Here is a 17,191-nt window from a genome sequence, read left to right on the forward strand (position 1 = left end):
GAATGAGTCCAGATAACTGTGACAGAACGCCTCTTTCCAGTAGGCGGGACCTTGCGCCTTGGTAGCAGAGGTGAGGGAGGGATGGAGGGGGTCGAGGCGATGACACAGGGAAGACAGGAGATGAGGGGATGGTGCAATACGGACGACAAGACCCCAGCGGCCATGATGAAGGGCGTCCGACGGCACAGACCCAGAGCCCAGAGACAACAGCCCATGGTGGAGACGAGGGAGGGAGGAGCCAAGGTGGAGTAATGGCTGACGTCAACTGGGGGACGAGCAACATCGCTGGCACAGGAGGCCTTAGGTGATGCCGCGGGGACAATCGTCTGAGGTGGAGTCAGACTGCCTTAGGACTGAGGCGATGCCGGTGTGATTGAGGATCAAGGTGTATACGAAGGGAAGGAGGAGCCCGCTGCAGCCGCAGGGGTGGAAAAACAGCGCAGCGGAAGATCCGCAAGTCCATGGCGGAGGTGGTGTGATGACTGACCCGGTAGAGTCGAAAGGGCAAGGGTGTCTGGTGGAGCTGAAGTTGGGAGGAGCCAAGGCCGAGCCGACAGTTTAATGGTGGTTAAAGGACCTGAGGCTCGACGTGACTGCTTGGCAGAAACAAGAAACAGTGGTGATAAAACAGAAATAGGATGGGATAGGGTGGGAGACGATACCTCTGTGCTGAAGTCCACCAGCCAGTCCTCAGTCTCTATTTCCACCAGTATACCTTGGGCTCTGTCTGACACGTCGCGGCGGTTGGTAGCTCTCCATCTGCGGGGGCTCACACAATTCCTCCGTGGCCGATGGTGGTAAAACGGGCTCTGGGTGACACCGGATGATAGTGAACGAGGTGGATTATGGAATCCACTGCTGCTTCAATGTATATCTAATGAGTGATTATAATCAAGGAATTAATCAATATTTTTCCTTCTAAATATCAAATGAGTTGAATGACTCTAGGCTTGTGATATTTTACTTTGTTATAAAGTTACCAGTGTGATAACTGAAGTGTTCTTTTCATGTATTCTCTAATTCTCTAATTCTGTATTTGTAATCTGAATGCAGTAACAGTGCTTGCTCATTTAGCCCGGCTTCCAGAAATGAAGTATGGACTTGTTTAAACGTGTCAATACATACATCTGTTTTTCTAGGGTACCCTGACAGCTATGGTCACTGGGGTCATTGGAACCAATGGTTTGAGTGACCATTTCGTAGTTAAAACTTTACTTTACTGTGACTAAAGTGTCCTCTCCTTGAGAGAAAGAACGTATTATCTTGATGTTTTGAGACGACTCTCCTGTTTATAGTTAGAGCCTGGCCAAATCCAACCTTTGGAAAAGCTGTGTGTCGGTGTGTGTGTTAGTCTTTTTGGTTACAGGTTAAGGAACCACTGGCATTATTGGAGATTGACTGAGTTGTTGTTCTGGACAGGCTGGTGCCCAGCAACCCAAATCTGCTACCTGGAAGGTCACGGCGTGGCCTACGAACTCCGTTTGAGTCTTGAAGTGGACTTCTGCTGATGAAACTGCAAACTATCTTCAGTAAAACTTTTCTTTAATTTATTATAATTCTGACTCCGGGTCTTCATTCTTCATATCTGGTTCTGGGTCTTTGACTGTAAATCCCCTTACAATAGCGTCCCTCCAGTTCAGCCGAGAGGTGTCTGGGAGCCAGGTCTACACTCCTTCTAGAACTCTGAAATCTAGTGATCACTGTCTACTCATTGTGCCTAGATCTAGACTTGAAAATGAAGCGATCTCGCTTTTGTGACTGCGGGCCCAAAACTTTGGAACATTCTACCTTTCTTTGTGTAAGAAAAATATCCATATTTATAACTTTATCAACTAAAATAACTAGCTTCCGACAGATGGCCTACGCAAGTCAACTGGCGCCACAAGAGTAACTCCTGATGCGATGTAGGATGTAGGAGTAGCGTAAGCTTTGACGCCTATCGTTGTTCAAACAAACAGAGCTGGGCAACAAGCTCAAGCTCCTTTGATATTTCTCTTTAAAAATTATAATTTTAGACTTCTAGTTTCGTGACTGTTGTTTTGTTTTGCTTTATCCTCTGCGCTTCAATGTTCGTCAATGCGTCATGTGTCAGGTCAAGGGTTACTCTTTCGCCGTAATCGATGTGTACAGCCAATGAGTGCGTTTCATTTTTGGGTGAACTAACCCTTTAAGTATACTTTAATAATATATTTCTATATCCCTTTCATGCATGAATTATGATAACCTCAGTCAAGATTTTTTTTCCTACGTGTTTTTATTGCTCTTAGAGCATTAAAAACAAGATTTTATTTTTTATTTTATTTTTACAAATTTTTCAAAGAGATTTTCAGATGTCCACTTGAGTGGACAGCATGCGTTTATGGTTTAAACTGAAGAGATACTGCATTAAACATAATGCAATAACCAAACAGATATAGTGATAAACTAATTAATAAAATTATATCAAATCATGTGAAAACTATTAAATATATACAAAAAATATAAATGTGAAATATTGCAAAGGCAATTGAACGTCATACAAGTTGAACTTCGCGTGAGGACGTGATTCCATCAGAAATCTCTACAGCCTTTCAAGGTACAACTATACAACAACTCAGATGCTCCCTCCAGTGTGCCAGAGTATGTCAATTTACCCTTATTAGCTGATAATTCTGATTATGTTAGAGATGGACACATTTCTAGCATAGCCCTCCTCTGAGAAAACCTAGCGATACATTTTTTTCAATCTCATCTGAAATGAGCAGTGTTGGGGTAACGCATTATAAGTAACATGCATAACCAGTGATGGGAAAAACGGCGTATTATAAATAACGCCGTTACTAACGGCATTACTTTTTCCAGTAACGAGTAATCTAATTGATTACTCTTCTCATCTTAATAACGCTGTTACCGTTACTGCCAAAAAATGCGGTGCGTTACTATAACTGATGAAGCTGTTTTTTTTTTCATCAGACCAACTAGATCTCTGAGCGAGAGGCAAATACTTTTTTTACTGTTCTTCCTTGGTTAGTGGGCAGAGCACGAGACAAGCGCATAAATGCTGACGACTGAGGTAGAGTAAAATGTCATTGTAAGCCAATCAGAGGTAGAGTTGGGCGGGTGTTCGAAAGCACGCATAGTAGTAGGCATTCGGCACTTTTGACTCAGCTCACTGAAAAGAGCCGGCTCTTTTGGCTCACAAACGGCTCTTTAAATGACTTTGACTATAATATTTAAAAAAAAAAATTACATAATTATTTAATTTCTATAGGCTAAATTTGTAAAAATAGAGTCGGCTCTTCAGATATGCGAGCCAGCTCCCGACGTTCACCTTAAAGAGCCGGCTCTTAGAGTCGCCTCATTCGCGAATCGCGAACGACCCATCAAAAGCTCATTCGCGAACGAGTCGATCCATCATCACTAACGGCTAACGCTCATGAATTGCGAACGACCCATCATAACGCATAGTCGGACAGGACAGGACACACAATGAACAACACAAGCAAGCCAGTCAGTCAACGAGAGACAGGTATGGCGACGAGCTTAACAAGCTTAATTTAATTTTGCCCAGTTGTGGCCTGTTGAGGGGCAATAAATATCAAAAGTTCCAAAACATCTATTGTGTTATTTGCATTGATCCACTATATAAACATATATTTGCATTTGATTGGAGGCTAGTCTCACTTTGTCCCACAGCAACATTTTTTTTTTTTGATGTGTGTACAATGTTTCATGTTTCTGTTAATAATGTATTGTATTAAGTGTCCATTTCATTATAATATTCAGATTTATCATAAATAATTGAACATGTATTGTAAGTTCCGTTAAAGAGGGGTAGAGGTGGGGTCACATTTGAGCATTTAAAATTTAATTTTACTTGAAAGTAACGCAATAGTTACTTTCTTAAGTAACTAGTTACTTTTAAAATTTGTAACTGAGTAACTAATTTAGTTACTTTTTGGAAGTAGTAACTAGTAACTGTAACTAATTACTTTTTAAAAGTAACTTGCCCAACACTGTGCATAACGCAATCAAAAAATACTTTTTTGATGTTACAAGTAACGTAATGTGTTACAAGTAACGTGTATTTATTAAGTAATTAATTACAAGTAATGTGCATTACGTAATCAGATTACTTTTTTGATGTTACAAGTAATGTTACAAGTAATGTCCATTACGTAATCAGATTTGTTTTAATGTTACAAGTAATGTATTACAAGTAACATGCATTACGAAATCAGATTACTTTTTGATCTAACAAGTAAAGTAATTAATTACAAGTAACATGCATTACGTTATCAGATTACTTTTTGATCTAACAAGTAAAGTAATTAATTACAAGTAATGTGCATTACGTAATCAGATTACTTTTGATGTTACGAGTAAAGAAGGGCATTACAAGTAAAGTGCATTACGAAATCAGATTACTTTTTCATCTAACAAGTAAAGTAATGCATTACAAGTCACATACATTATGTAATCACATTACTTTTTTTTATGTGAAAAAAGTTACTGCAGATTAAGTATTTTCAAAAACAGTGTTCACAGTATAAGTATGAATTCTAGCTGAAATATAGCCATTGATGCATGAGGTCCACTATTGTGGAAAGATGATTAATCAGATTTTTCTCCCAATCTAAAATCATCTAAAAATGACTCATTAGATATTGCTTGATGCTGCAATATTTTTTTACCTACAAGAGTCTCCTAGGATAGAAGGAATGGGTGGATATTCCAGAGCAACTTGGCATTTCTGAAATTTTTTTTGGGGGGGGGGGGGGGGGGGGGGGCATCTTGGTTTGGAGGGGGAAAGAAATCGACACACAACGGCTTGCCACTTGGTTGCAATGTATAGGATGATGCTCCAGGATCCACTGTAGAGGTTGATGTCCAACTATGCCATCAAAACCCGTGCAAATTCAAGAAAATGCTTTTTTAATAGCTGTCCACTGTAGTGACCTCTAAGCATTACAGGGATATTATATTTGTTTGTTTTTAAACAACAACAACAAAAATTCCAGTTCAAGCATTATTTGGTAACACTTTATAATAAGCATACAGTAATAAGTACATACAAATGAATTTGCAAACTATTAGTTTAATGTTAATTCATAGTTTATATATTGTACTCTCTACATTGTTAATATATTAACAGGCTGTATACAAATAGTGAGTTCATCATTCATTGCCACTGTAATTATTAAAAATTTAAAGCAAATTCCTAAATACACTACTAGTGGACAAGCCTACACAAAAATTCAGATACTCAGAATTAGGAACATATCTGTTTTCTTTATAAATCAATATTTTCAAACAATGTAAGTTTATAAGACAGTATGTAAAACTATGTGGAAAAAAAGTATTTCAGCAAGTGTGGCAAAAGTGAATTGGTAATTCAGTGCCCTGATGCCTAAGATTTCACCACTAGAGGGAAGTGTTCACAGTTCACAAGCAGTCCGTATTGAGCAAGAGCAATCTGAAAGGGTCTGTCACTGTGTATTGCTTGAGATGCATGTTCGAACTCTATTTAAACACTACACTCTTTAATGGCAGAAAGCTTTTGTTGTCAATGTACTTCATGAATGCTTATAAAAAGAAAGTACACTTAAGTATATTGAATGTGTACTTGATGTGAATTAATCTTAAAAAGCACTCAGGTTATACAATTATATAATATTTATATAGATTAAATGATTTGCATTGGTACCTTAGTGTAATGTAAGAATACACATTAATGAATGTATGTCTTTAAAATTATATGTACATTTTTAACATGTGCGGAATTATTTTATGTAAACTAGAGATTTGATAAGGGATGGATCACTATCAAGCCAATCTCAGTGTTTTTTTGTGTTGAAGTCATTGGGGTCCAATTCTATTTGAACACCAACATTCTTCTAATTATCTTCTTTTGTATTCTGCAGAAGTAAAAAAAGGGCATACAGGTTTGAAATGGCATGAAAATGAGTAAATAAATAGTCATTTCAGCAGAGCAGTGGTTCCCAAACTACTTCAGCCAGGCCCCCCTTTTGTAGAGAAAAATATCTTTAAGACACGAGAGATAATTTGGGAACCAGGGTCAGATACAATGTCCTCGGGTAGGCCAAAGGGACGGAAGGCGTGCTGGAAGAGTACTTCTGCTGCTTCAAAATGCTGTGGGTAGGCCCTTTAGGGGGACATGTTTGCAGGTTTTGAAGACACAGGGTGGAAGATCTGTCATGAAGTCGGTACCGAGATGGGACCAGGGACATTGAGGAATGGGTAGTGGTATCAGCTTACCTTCAGGTAGCCTGCGTGGTGTATTGGTGATGGTACAGCCTGAGCAACTTTGACATATCGGGAGATGTCCTGGGTCATGGATGGCCACCAGTACCGTTGACTGAGGAGCGAGAGGGTTCGCTGACTACCTGGGTGTCCAGAGCCCCGAGAGGTGTGAGCTGAGTCCATGAGGGGCAAGTGGTAGGCCGATGGAACATAGATTCGCTCCTCAGGACCTCCTAGCTAGGGATGGGAATTGATAAGAATTTAACGATTCCGATTCCATTATCGATATTGCTTATCGATCCGATTCCTTATCGATTCTCTTATCGATTCTCATTGGGTGAGGGAATAAGTACAAATTTGTTTGTTTGTTTGAACTCGCTTTAATATCTGATCAGAAGCACAGAGTATACACAAATTATGTGTAGCAACCTCAGAACAAACCTAAAAGTAGGTGAGCTACTTCTCAAAGTAAAGTTCAGGGAACCATAGCCTAGGCACGAGGCAGTGTTTCTCAACCAGTATGCCATGGCATTCTAGTGTGTGCCTTGAAAGATTTTCAAGAATAGTGCCTTAGGATTAGGAAATTGTTAATTTTCACATTCATTGGTCCAGACAAAAAAGATATAAAAAACTGCCATTTATGTGCCATAAAAACTAAAAACACAGACTGAAAACAGTCAAGGAAGAGCTTGTGCCTTTTGGAATATTAACAGTGCTCATTTGCATTCAACCTGAAACAAAATTCAACTGACATAAAAATACAAAGAAGTCTTCTGTAAAGACCACAACTATCAACTTTACTAAAATAAATTAACAATTAACAATTTAAAAATTGGCAAATGAACAATTTTTGTGCAGAAAAATTATCATGTTTGCCCTAGTCTCGCGTAGCCAGACCTTCAGACTGACGGCTGAAGGTCTGGAACTCATAGCAGCTTTCTTTGGCCAAGGCCCGCCCATAAGGCCGTTTGACCGACATGTCAAACAACCAATTACAGTTCGTTTCGTTCAGCGTCACGTGGAAATGTCCCCACAACAACAGACCGGCGTGCAACAAGTCAGTCAGCATAGAAAATCAAAGGAGGAGAAGAAAACCGAACACAATACTGAATCGGCCAGCTGCGATGTCAGCGTCTGTTGTTTCATGTTTGCCCGCAAACGCGGCTGATATCCCCTTCACAGTTAGGTATTTCACTTGATCTTCCATAATAGATCATAGCTGTCAACATTGAACATTGAATATAAGGGAGATTTCCCGGAATCCATCCCCAAAATAAGGGAATTTTTTTACACGATTCTTACCCACCACAAACTTTAAAAATAAAGCACTAATCATTAAAAGTCTAAAGAGTTTATAACTACAAATGAGTGAGAGAGAAAGAGACAGTGTGTGTGTGTATTAGAGAAAGTGTGTCATTTTTTAAACATTTTTTATCAGAGAATGTTTAAATACTAATATCAGCTTACGAGGGAAACGGTACGTGGTGCTTCGGGGGCTGCTGGAGATGATTAGGGAGAGGTCTGTGCTCCTTTACCGATCAAAGCGCGCGCTGACACGGAGTATAATTGTTTATACTTGACGCGTCCGCACGAGCGCGGCAAAGATTACGCGTTGGGTGCGCAAGACCGGCAAGATTTCGCTTGGCTGTGTGCACAGCTTTTTTTGTAACAGCGCGCGCGGCGCCGCATCCGAGGATGAACGACTTCAAGCCGAATCTGCCCGAGCATGTACGTCCCACACAATCAGAGCGTAAAAATACGGGATATTTTACGGGAAAATAATAAAACGGGAAGACAGCGGGAAAAGAGCTAAAATACGTGAGAAACCCGGAAAAAACGGGAGGGTTGACAGCTATGTAATAGATAGGAGGGGACACACAACTAGTAAAGTTGGATCTGCTGGGAATCCTTATAAATGCTGACAAAGGGTCGGCCAGGCTTGGAAAATAATACTCTTCCCAAATCCCGTCGGCAAACAGGCTAAAATATCTCTTTTTGTCTCCACTAAGTGCCTCAAACAAAACTCCTGGACATCTCTTAAAGAGTCTATGCCGTGAACCTCGCATACTTTTGAGAATCCTACGTTTAGCTGATCTTGATAAATGCTCATTGTCACTCATGTAAACACAACAGTTTTTCTTCCGCAATCACACGTCTGCGCTTTGTTTCCCGGCAGACCGAAAATAAACGCGACACTCGCACCCCCCGGAAATCCGATCAAATTCAACCAATCAGATGACGACTTCGACATTCCTGAAGTGTTTCCAGTTAAGTGTACCATATGCATCAGACGTTTAGCCAACGTTCCGTGGGCGTGACGTCTGAGGCTGAGACTATGTTTGCCCTCTCAGGAAGGAAACGAGATCTTTCTGGACTTAGGGTGTCTCCAGCAGTGGAGAACACCCTTTCAGAAGGGGTGGAGGACGCTTGGACACAGAGATACTTCTCAGCTAGAGCTGACAACACTGGCAATGTGTCACTCTTCTTCCACCACCAGAAACTGGCACTGTCTTTGGTTGGAATGGGAGGAAGACTTCTATAAAGCTGGATTTCTTGATCCACTCTCTGGGCTGTGGAGACAGGGGGCTGCTGCTGCGTGGAAAGCAGCTTGCTGTCCTCTTGTTCGAAAAGTTCCTCTAGGGCTGTCCTCTTTTTCTGCTTTACAGGTGGCATCTGAAATAATCACATAACCACAAGCTTTAGTTTTAAATGAAATAGTGTAACAATCCCTACCATCTATCATCATTCATCACAATTAGCTACAATAAACTTACGTAGTCCTCCTCTTCTTCTCCATTCTCTTCTTCTGCCTGCCCCTGTGTCTCTCTTGGCTCTGACAGCTTGAGAAGCAATTTACAGTGTAAGAACCACAGAGCAAGAAGAAAAGGTCTCACAACAGATATATGTTAAAGGCATTGTCAAATTCAAATACCTTCTCAACTGCCTCTGTGTTTGCTGCCACTGCTGATGCCCTGACCCTCTCCCAGATTTCATCCCTGTCCATTTTAGATTTAAATCTGGGATCTAACACAGTGGCTTCCTCCAGGAATGCCTGGATATCATCATTCATAAGTTTAAAATGGAGGACAACCACACAAATTTACAAGAAAATGTGAATGACAATAAATAACCATTAGTGTATATGATTAATTGTCGTATAGTAATTAATTAATCATTACATGTCAGTGACTGTACCTGGTAACGTTTGGAAAGATCATTCCAGATGTTCTCCTTAACGCTCCTGACGAATGCAGAGTTGTCTCCCTGCACTGTGTAATGTTTGCGCAGTTTCTGAAGGATGGGCAATATCTGGCCACAGGTTGGACTTTTTTCACTGGAGACAGCAAGTGTGGATGTGTAATGCATCCTCATCAGCAGCACAAACTCCTCTGCTTTCCTCAGGTCATCATTGCCCATTCTGGCCAGTCTGCAACATAAACAAAATAAAAAATATATATTGGCCAAACAAAACCCTTTTAATGGCTATAGTCAACCAATAAGTAATTTTAATTTTTTTCAAACATTATTTACTTCTCCTTCTCCATGGGCCTTCTAAGCCGTTGGTCTATAGCTGCAGCTTGGATAGCAGGAAACTGTTCACAAAATCTCTCCATCATCAAAAACAGAGAGTTCCATCTCGTCCTCACATCTAAAAGGAGCATGTGCTGGGGAAGCTCTGTAGATACACACACACACACACACGCACAAGATTATGAGATTACATTAAACAATGTTATATTACTATTACTTAGTAATTTTTTATTTATCCAAATCTGTTTTATTTATATTTATATGTTACAATTTGTATGTTGTTAGCTTGCAATTAAAGTACAGTATTTAAACAGAAGGCATATTACTACTTACTGAGGAGTTGTTGCTTTTCCTTCAGGACTACTTTAGCCATGTGGGATCTCTTCATCCATACGATCACAGAACGAATCCTTGCTGCCCAGTTGGAAACTGTATTGCAGTTGTACAGCTTCTGAGCTCCAAGGTTAAGTGTGTGCGCAAAACATGTAAACTTGATGATATTTAGTTTTCACAGCTACATCCATATTTGCTGCGTTATCCACAGTTGCTGCCACCACCTTCTCTTTCACTCTAAACTCCTCCAGGATCCCCTCAATCTCCTCGGCCACAGCTATCCCTGTTTGAGCTTTGTACACTGCTCTGGTTTGGAGGACTTTTTCTTTACTCTGACCTTCCCTAACATAGTGCAATGTTACAGTGAGGTAGTGGTCTTGACTGAAACTAGTCCAACCATCTGCTGTGATGGCTGCATGTGTGACATGTTTCAGCTCTGTGATCAGATTGCTCTTTTCAACCCCATACCAAGCAGGAATCAGATGATTTGTTAAACTCTCTCTGTTTGGGGCATAGTATTTTGGGTTGAGAGTCTTTATCATCTCGCTACAGAAAAGATATGGTAGGACTAGGAATTAATAAAACAGAACTATACTGAAATAAAAACATGCAAATTTTGGTCATGCATTTGTTATTTGCATTTGAAAAGACATGTTGGACAAAATACAGCAAATTAACCTACCGAAATGCAGAGGCATCTACTGTGGCAAACGGGTGCAAACCCTTTACCAAAAACTTAGTCACTGCTCGGTGACATTCGTTTATCCTCGCCTCTGTCATTTTATTTTTTCCCTGCCTCAGTAAACGGAGTTGCTAGACGTGCACGAGAGATACTTGCTGCAGCCTCTGAGCCAGCCTCCGAGCCAGCCAGACTCTGGCCGTCATCATCATCATCTGACAATGGAAATAATCTGTATAGTAAAAGTTTACACAATGAAATAGTGCTTACATTAACTAAGTAGACAGGGCCTGTCCTGCCTGGAGAGTTTAAGGTTACCCTCGGCATTAATAACAGATGGCGTCCCGATTGCTCCGCTGCTGCAGCTGCTTGACTCACTTGTTGTGTCGCTAAGTAGTGTTTCAAAAACGCGACAGTCCTGCAAATGATTTGCATGCTGTGTGGCCAAATGTTTCTGCATGTTGGAGGTATTTCCCCCCTTTGAAGAAATTTAAATTTTACATGTGTTGCAAGTGACAGTATCGTCGTTTTTTCGCATGAAATGTAGCCAAACTTTAGAGCGCTTCTGCCTTGATGCCATTTTGCCGCGTTCTGAATCAAAACAACGCAGCGTGTGTGTGACGTCATGACGCATTTGCAACGAGCAGAACCGATAAGCGGAATCGTTAAGCAGGCATGCTAACGGTTCCCATCCCTACTCCTGGCAGAGCAGGTTCAGCATGAGTGGCTTGGCGAATTTGATCGTCGATGGACCATTGAATCGGACTAACTATCATGGGTTGAGGATCACTGGACTCAGGTTCGGGGTGATACAACAGTGAGAGGACATCAGCCTTGCAATTCTTGTGTCCAGGTCGTTAGGTGACTACTAAGTCAAATCTTGTGAAGAATAAGGCCCATCTGGCTTGGTGTGGGTTGAGGCGTTTAGCTTCACGAAGATATTCTTTGGTCAGTGATTACCTCAAAGCAGTGATTTGCTCCCTCCAGCCAATCTCTCCATTCTTCGAGATCGAGCTTGATAGCGAGGAGCTCTCGGTTGCCGATGTTATAGTTCTACTTCACCGGGGACAGCTTTTTGGAGAAGAAGGCACATGGATGGAGACGTTGGAGATTCCCCTGCCACTGTGAGAGGACCTCTGTGAGGTGAGAGGTGAACTGTAGCTCTGAATGAAACGACGATAGAAATTGGCGAATCCCAGGAATCTTTGAAGTTCTTTGACGGTGATGGGTTGTGGCCATTTTTGGATGGTTTCTACTTTCCTCTGGTCCATTTGTATGCCTCGTTGGTCAATGACATACCCTAAAAACTGGACAGAGGTGGTGTGGAACTCGCACTTCTCCAGCTTGAGATATGCTCTCTCAGGCGTTGGAGAACTTGCTTCACATGTTAGCGGTGTTCGGCCGGGGTCCGGGAGTATATCAGTTTGTCATCGATGTAGATGATGACGAACCGCTGGATGAACTCCCGGAGTACCTCATTCATGAACAGCAATTCTCGTTATGAACAGCAACAAAGACGATTTTTTGGTTAATTACATCCTTATTCTGGGAAAATGTTATATACATACATCTGTAGCGTCTGGACCAATCAGAGACACAAATTATTAATTATATTTAATGAATAATCCAACAAACTCACTCTCCCAACAAAGTTCTATGAAACCTCCCCCACAAATTAAGTCAACACTGGCAGAACCCATTTTCCTGTTACATGACACCTTAAGACTGATAACAGTTTTACGACCCAAAAGAATGTGCAAGGAATTGTCTCCTAATTTTTTTTCTGAGAAGAAGAAATGAACCCTTTTAATCCTATATATAACCATGTGATAGATGTCTTAACATGTATATAATTTCCCATCTCGTTATTTTCCTTTTATGTGGTTTGGCCTATGCATTCATTCTCTCTTCTAAACTATTTTGGTCTGAAACATGACTTGCATACTATGGTTAACCAAAATCATATGTGTAGCATGTTTAGTCTGTATAAAATCCAATCTTCGTCCCCCATTTGTTAATTTACATTACATTTTGCTAACTTTATGACGCATTAGTGTTATAAGAATCTTGAAGATTCTTTTCGTAAACACCCAATGAAATTAAACATTTAAATGCCCTGCTAGAAGACAATGGGTCGTAAAAATTCCCTCCAAAGGGGATGGCTTTTGATTGGCTCACACACCTCCAGAGGGTGTAACGTATTCACACTTTAAAAAGTCTCTTAGCTCTCTCTTAGCTCTTCGCTTGTCCTCTCTGGTCCTCTTGCTCTCTTACTCTCTTGGTCCTGTCATGATCCGGCCTTCTTGTCCTTGATTTCCTCTGGTCTTGAGGCTGGATCATGACAGACCCGTGTTTTGTGTACAAGCGCATGGCCAATTGCTTGGGCCATGTGCTTGTGTTGTCTCCGTTACGTGACCCCGCCCCCTTGTTATCCTCATCTCGTCATTATTGTCTAGTCAGTTTCACCTGTCCTTGTCTAGTCAGCTTCACCTGTCTTTGTCATTAGTGTCTCCCTATTTAATCCCCTTGTGTTTGCTGTCCTGTGTCGGTACATTGTCAACCTGTGCGTGTTACTCTTTGTGAGAGTCCTGTGAGTACTTAGTCTGAATATTGTATTAAGAATTGTGAGTTTATGTAGCTGTTTGTTTTCTTCATCTTGTCTTTATCAGTCAGTATCTAGTCCTAGTTTATTTCCTGTCTTATGCCGAGTTCAGACTGCACGATTTTAGCCCCGATTTTGGCTCGCCGACAGGTTTTGAGAAATCGCCGACAAATGCCCGAAATCACAGGCAAATCGGTGCTCGTTCACGCGAGTGACAATCACGCAGTGTGAATGAGCAAAGACACGATCTGAGAGAATCGCCGACGAGTCGCCGATGCCCGTGAGATATTTGGCATGCTAAATATCTGGACCTGTCGGCGATTCACAATCCTGCTGTGTGAATGTGTTCTGACTGAAAACTACATCGGCGATGACCGACAGCCAATGAGAGAGCAAGATACAGGACAGCAGGCTGTTCGGGGAGGAGTTATAGACCAGAATATCAGTATTTTAATAGATAGGCTTATATTTACAATTATATCAAACAGAAACAAAGCACAAACATTTGCATGACCAGCAGCAACAGCAGGACATTTGCAAAATTATTTATTTACCCCCAACTCTCTTTGCAAAACACAGTCCTTGCTCCCCTCCTGCATAAACTGTTTATAAATTTTTTTTTTTCATTTTCGCTACAAATCAGTGCACAGACAATTTGTAGGCTATCATTTTTAATAACAAATTCAGTGTCGCGCGAGAACTCCGGTCTCACGCGCGCGTGATCTTCCATTATTTCCTATCACTTCTCGCGTTTGTTTGGTTGTGAAACGTAGTTTGCGGACCAGGCAGAAGTTGTCGGCGTTTCTTTCTTTTGTAAAGTCATGCAGTGTGAAACCTCCTGTCGCCGATCCATCGTGCAGTGTGAACACAGCAGCAACTGAATGTTACCCCAGATAATCATGCAGTGTGAAAACAACAGTGACCCGATTATTTTGAAAATCGTGCAGTCTGAACTCGGCATTAGTCTAGTTGTACTGCCCCATCTGTCCTGTTTTGCCCCCTCGTGGGTTTTTGTTTTCTGTTTTGTGACTCAATAAATCCCTGTTAGTCTGCATATCGTCTGCGTTTGGGTTCGCTCTTCAACCACATGACAGGTCCTTCTTGAGAAGTCCTAACGTGAAGATGAGGCTGAACTAGAAGTCCCTCAAGGACTCCCAAGCTTGCGCCAGGCTGCGCCTTGTCTTTCCATTCACCAAAGATCCTCTGACTTCCACTGATTCTCTCTCATCAAGACCACATCAGCAAAGATCAACTGGAGCCTCAACAAATTGCATCAGGACAGTTTAATGCAAATGGACGAGACATAAGTATCCTTACCCCCTTTCAAGAAGGGCATGTTTGTTACGTTTCTACGAGGGAGGACTCAAATGCAGAAATGTGTTAACAGGTTTTATTGAAAGACAGTTGACAAGACGAGATGGTGGTGGGTGAGGAGGTGAATAGTCCAAACAGTAGGCAGGGGTGAGGCACAAAGACAGGCAGGCTGAGAGAGCGCTGAATCCAACCCAGGATGATAGTAGGAGGGAGGGTAGACACAGAAGGCCAGCAAGATACTGTCTTGCTGCTTGGCTGATGGTAAAAGCGGCCAGGGAAGCTCAGCTTGGAGACAAACTGGGAAGACAAAAGACACAGCAAGCACAAGAAACGACGAGACTAGACGAGGTGAGATTTAAGTTAGCTCTGACTAGAAATTACTAGACTGTCAAACAAGCAATGTAGCACAACATCTATACAGAAGAACAACATCTAACGAACTGGCAACACATGAGGGAAAGAGCACACATTTAAAGGGAGCTAAGAACAAGAGGAACAGGTGAGCACACTCAGACAAGGAACAGGTGACCACACTCAGGTAAACGAGGACTCAAACAAGGGAGCAGAGAACATGAGGAACAGGTGACAACACTCAGACAAACGAGGACTCAACTAGACAAGAGGGTGTGGTACAGGGAAACAAGGAGGCAGGAACAGAGCACATGGCCAACACAAACAAAACCATACGTTCAAGCACAACACAAACATAGAGACATGAAACAAAGACAACACAGACAAAGCTGCCAGAGCAAGACCCTGACAGTACCCCCCATCTAATGGACGCCTCCAAAACAGGCATAGAAGTCCAAGGAGGCAACAACTGGGGAGGCGGGTGGGGCGTAAACATAGAAGTCCCAAACTGACCAGGAAGCACAGAGGGAGGGATGGGGCGGGTGGGAACAGAACCGGGTAAAAAGTTCAAGGTTGACAAAGGAGGTGCCGGCTTAGGGGAACCATAACCAGGAAACGCAGAGGGTAAGATGGGAGGAATGGGAACTTGATAGGAGGTACTCTTGGACACAGGAACTGGCCTCACTGGTCTGGACTTCCAACTGGGCTCGACAGACTTGGGGGCGAAGACATGACTAGCAGGATTGGTGAAGGTCTTGGAATCAGGTACTGGGACTGACTCGTTAGCGCCCTCCTGGGCTGCACTTCCGTGCTCGGGGACTGACTTGTTAGCGCCCTCCTGGGCAGCACTTGTGTGCTCTGGAACTACACTCTCTGGAGCAACGCTCACATCAGCGGGCTCTGGGACCTCCCTCTCAGCAGCGGGTGCTGGGACCACGTTCATTGGGGCGGGCTCGGGGAACGCCCTCTCTGAAGCGGCGGGCTCGGGGAACGCCCTCTCTGAAGCGGCGGGCTCGGGGAACGCCCTCTCTGAAGCGGCGGGCTCGGGGACCGCCTTCACAGCGGCGGGCTCGGGGACCGCGTTCACAGCCGCGGGCTCGGGGACCGCCTTCACAGCCGCGGGCTCGGGGACCGCCTTCACAGCCGCGGGCTCGCATTCTATGGTCTTGACAGGCTTGGCAGAAATGTCTAGGGACTTGAAAAGACTTGTAAGACATTCAGAGAAGGCCTCTGCAGCAATGACAACAGGCAGCTTGGAAATGGCCTCTGTGAACATGACAGGACTGGGAGAAATTGTCTCTGTGGGAATGATATTGCTAGTCAATGGAATTGATACCTCAGGAACCACTGGGCCTGGAGCTTGAGAATGGAGAATTGTAGACTGTTCTGCACAGGCCTTTCTCCTCTTCCTCTTTCGACGGGCTGATACTGTGTGATGGACTGCCTCTGTAGTATCTACAGCTAACTCAGCCAACCCAGGCAGAATAGCAGTGACCGTCGACTCAGCAGTGACTAAAACAGACCTAGCAGACTCTGAAGTAACAGGAACACTCTGGGTAGTTACTGGGAAAACAGAGGTTAAGTCAGCAGACTCAGAGGTGGCTGGAACTGCCTTAATTGTCTGAGAGATGACAGCGGTTGACTTGACTGGGTCTTGAATAACAGAAAATGACGTGACTGGGACTGACCTCGATGCCTGAGAGATGATGGTGATTTGTTTGACTGACTCTGGGGTAGCTGTGGTGGACTGAACTGTCCTATTCCGTCTGAATCTTAGTTTCTTAGTGGAAGCCAGAGGAGGATCATAAATGTGACGAGACAGGCGAGGAAGGGTAGGGTGGTTGTTGAAAGCAGATTCCGGTGGACTTGGCGGCATTCCCCACTTACTGCGATTACCAAGGTACCTAGAGAAACCCCAGAAATCCAGAATCCTGAGAGAATCTATCTCCCATGCAGGCAGGGGGTCATCCAAGCAGGAGTTAAAAATGTCCTTGAGAGCAGCGTCATTATAATCTAGCCCCACAGACATGGTCCAAAAGAATTGGGCAAAACCCCCCACCTCAAAGCCATCCTGGCGAAGAGCAGTGAGACCACGATGACGAGCCATTCTCTCAGGGATGTTAGCAGGTTGCAGGATT

General features: G+C 42.8%; 2 protein-coding genes across 2 annotated transcripts; both read right to left on the minus strand.

The window, feature by feature from the left end:
* Window positions 1-337: 337 nt before the first annotated feature.
* Window positions 338-10,192, minus strand: LOC130097708 (zinc finger BED domain-containing protein 4-like). Its single transcript, XM_056264648.1, has 9 exons — window positions 10,108-10,192; window positions 9,775-9,919; window positions 9,439-9,670; window positions 9,176-9,295; window positions 9,018-9,083; window positions 8,578-8,916; window positions 6,259-6,480; window positions 663-809; window positions 338-523 (listed from the first exon to the last, which is right to left on the minus strand). Exons 1-9 carry the CDS (start codon window positions 10,160-10,162, stop codon window positions 338-340), a joined length of 1,512 nt encoding a protein of 503 aa, XP_056120623.1. The 5' UTR covers window positions 10,163-10,192.
* A 46-nt stretch (window positions 10,193-10,238) lies between these two features.
* On the minus strand, window positions 10,239-10,917 carry LOC130097747 (zinc finger BED domain-containing protein 6-like). The gene is made up of 2 exons (XM_056264691.1): window positions 10,790-10,917; window positions 10,239-10,653 (listed from the first exon to the last, which is right to left on the minus strand). Exons 1-2 carry the CDS (start codon window positions 10,885-10,887, stop codon window positions 10,239-10,241), a joined length of 513 nt encoding a protein of 170 aa, XP_056120666.1. The 5' UTR covers window positions 10,888-10,917.
* Window positions 10,918-17,191: the final 6,274 nt, after the last annotated feature.

The sequence above is a fragment of the Rhinichthys klamathensis genome, unplaced genomic scaffold (genome assembly GCF_029890125.1).
Source record: "Rhinichthys klamathensis goyatoka isolate OS25496 unplaced genomic scaffold, OSU_Roscu_1.1 h1tg000223l_1, whole genome shotgun sequence".
Lineage (NCBI taxonomy): Eukaryota > Metazoa > Chordata > Actinopteri > Cypriniformes > Leuciscidae > Rhinichthys > Rhinichthys klamathensis.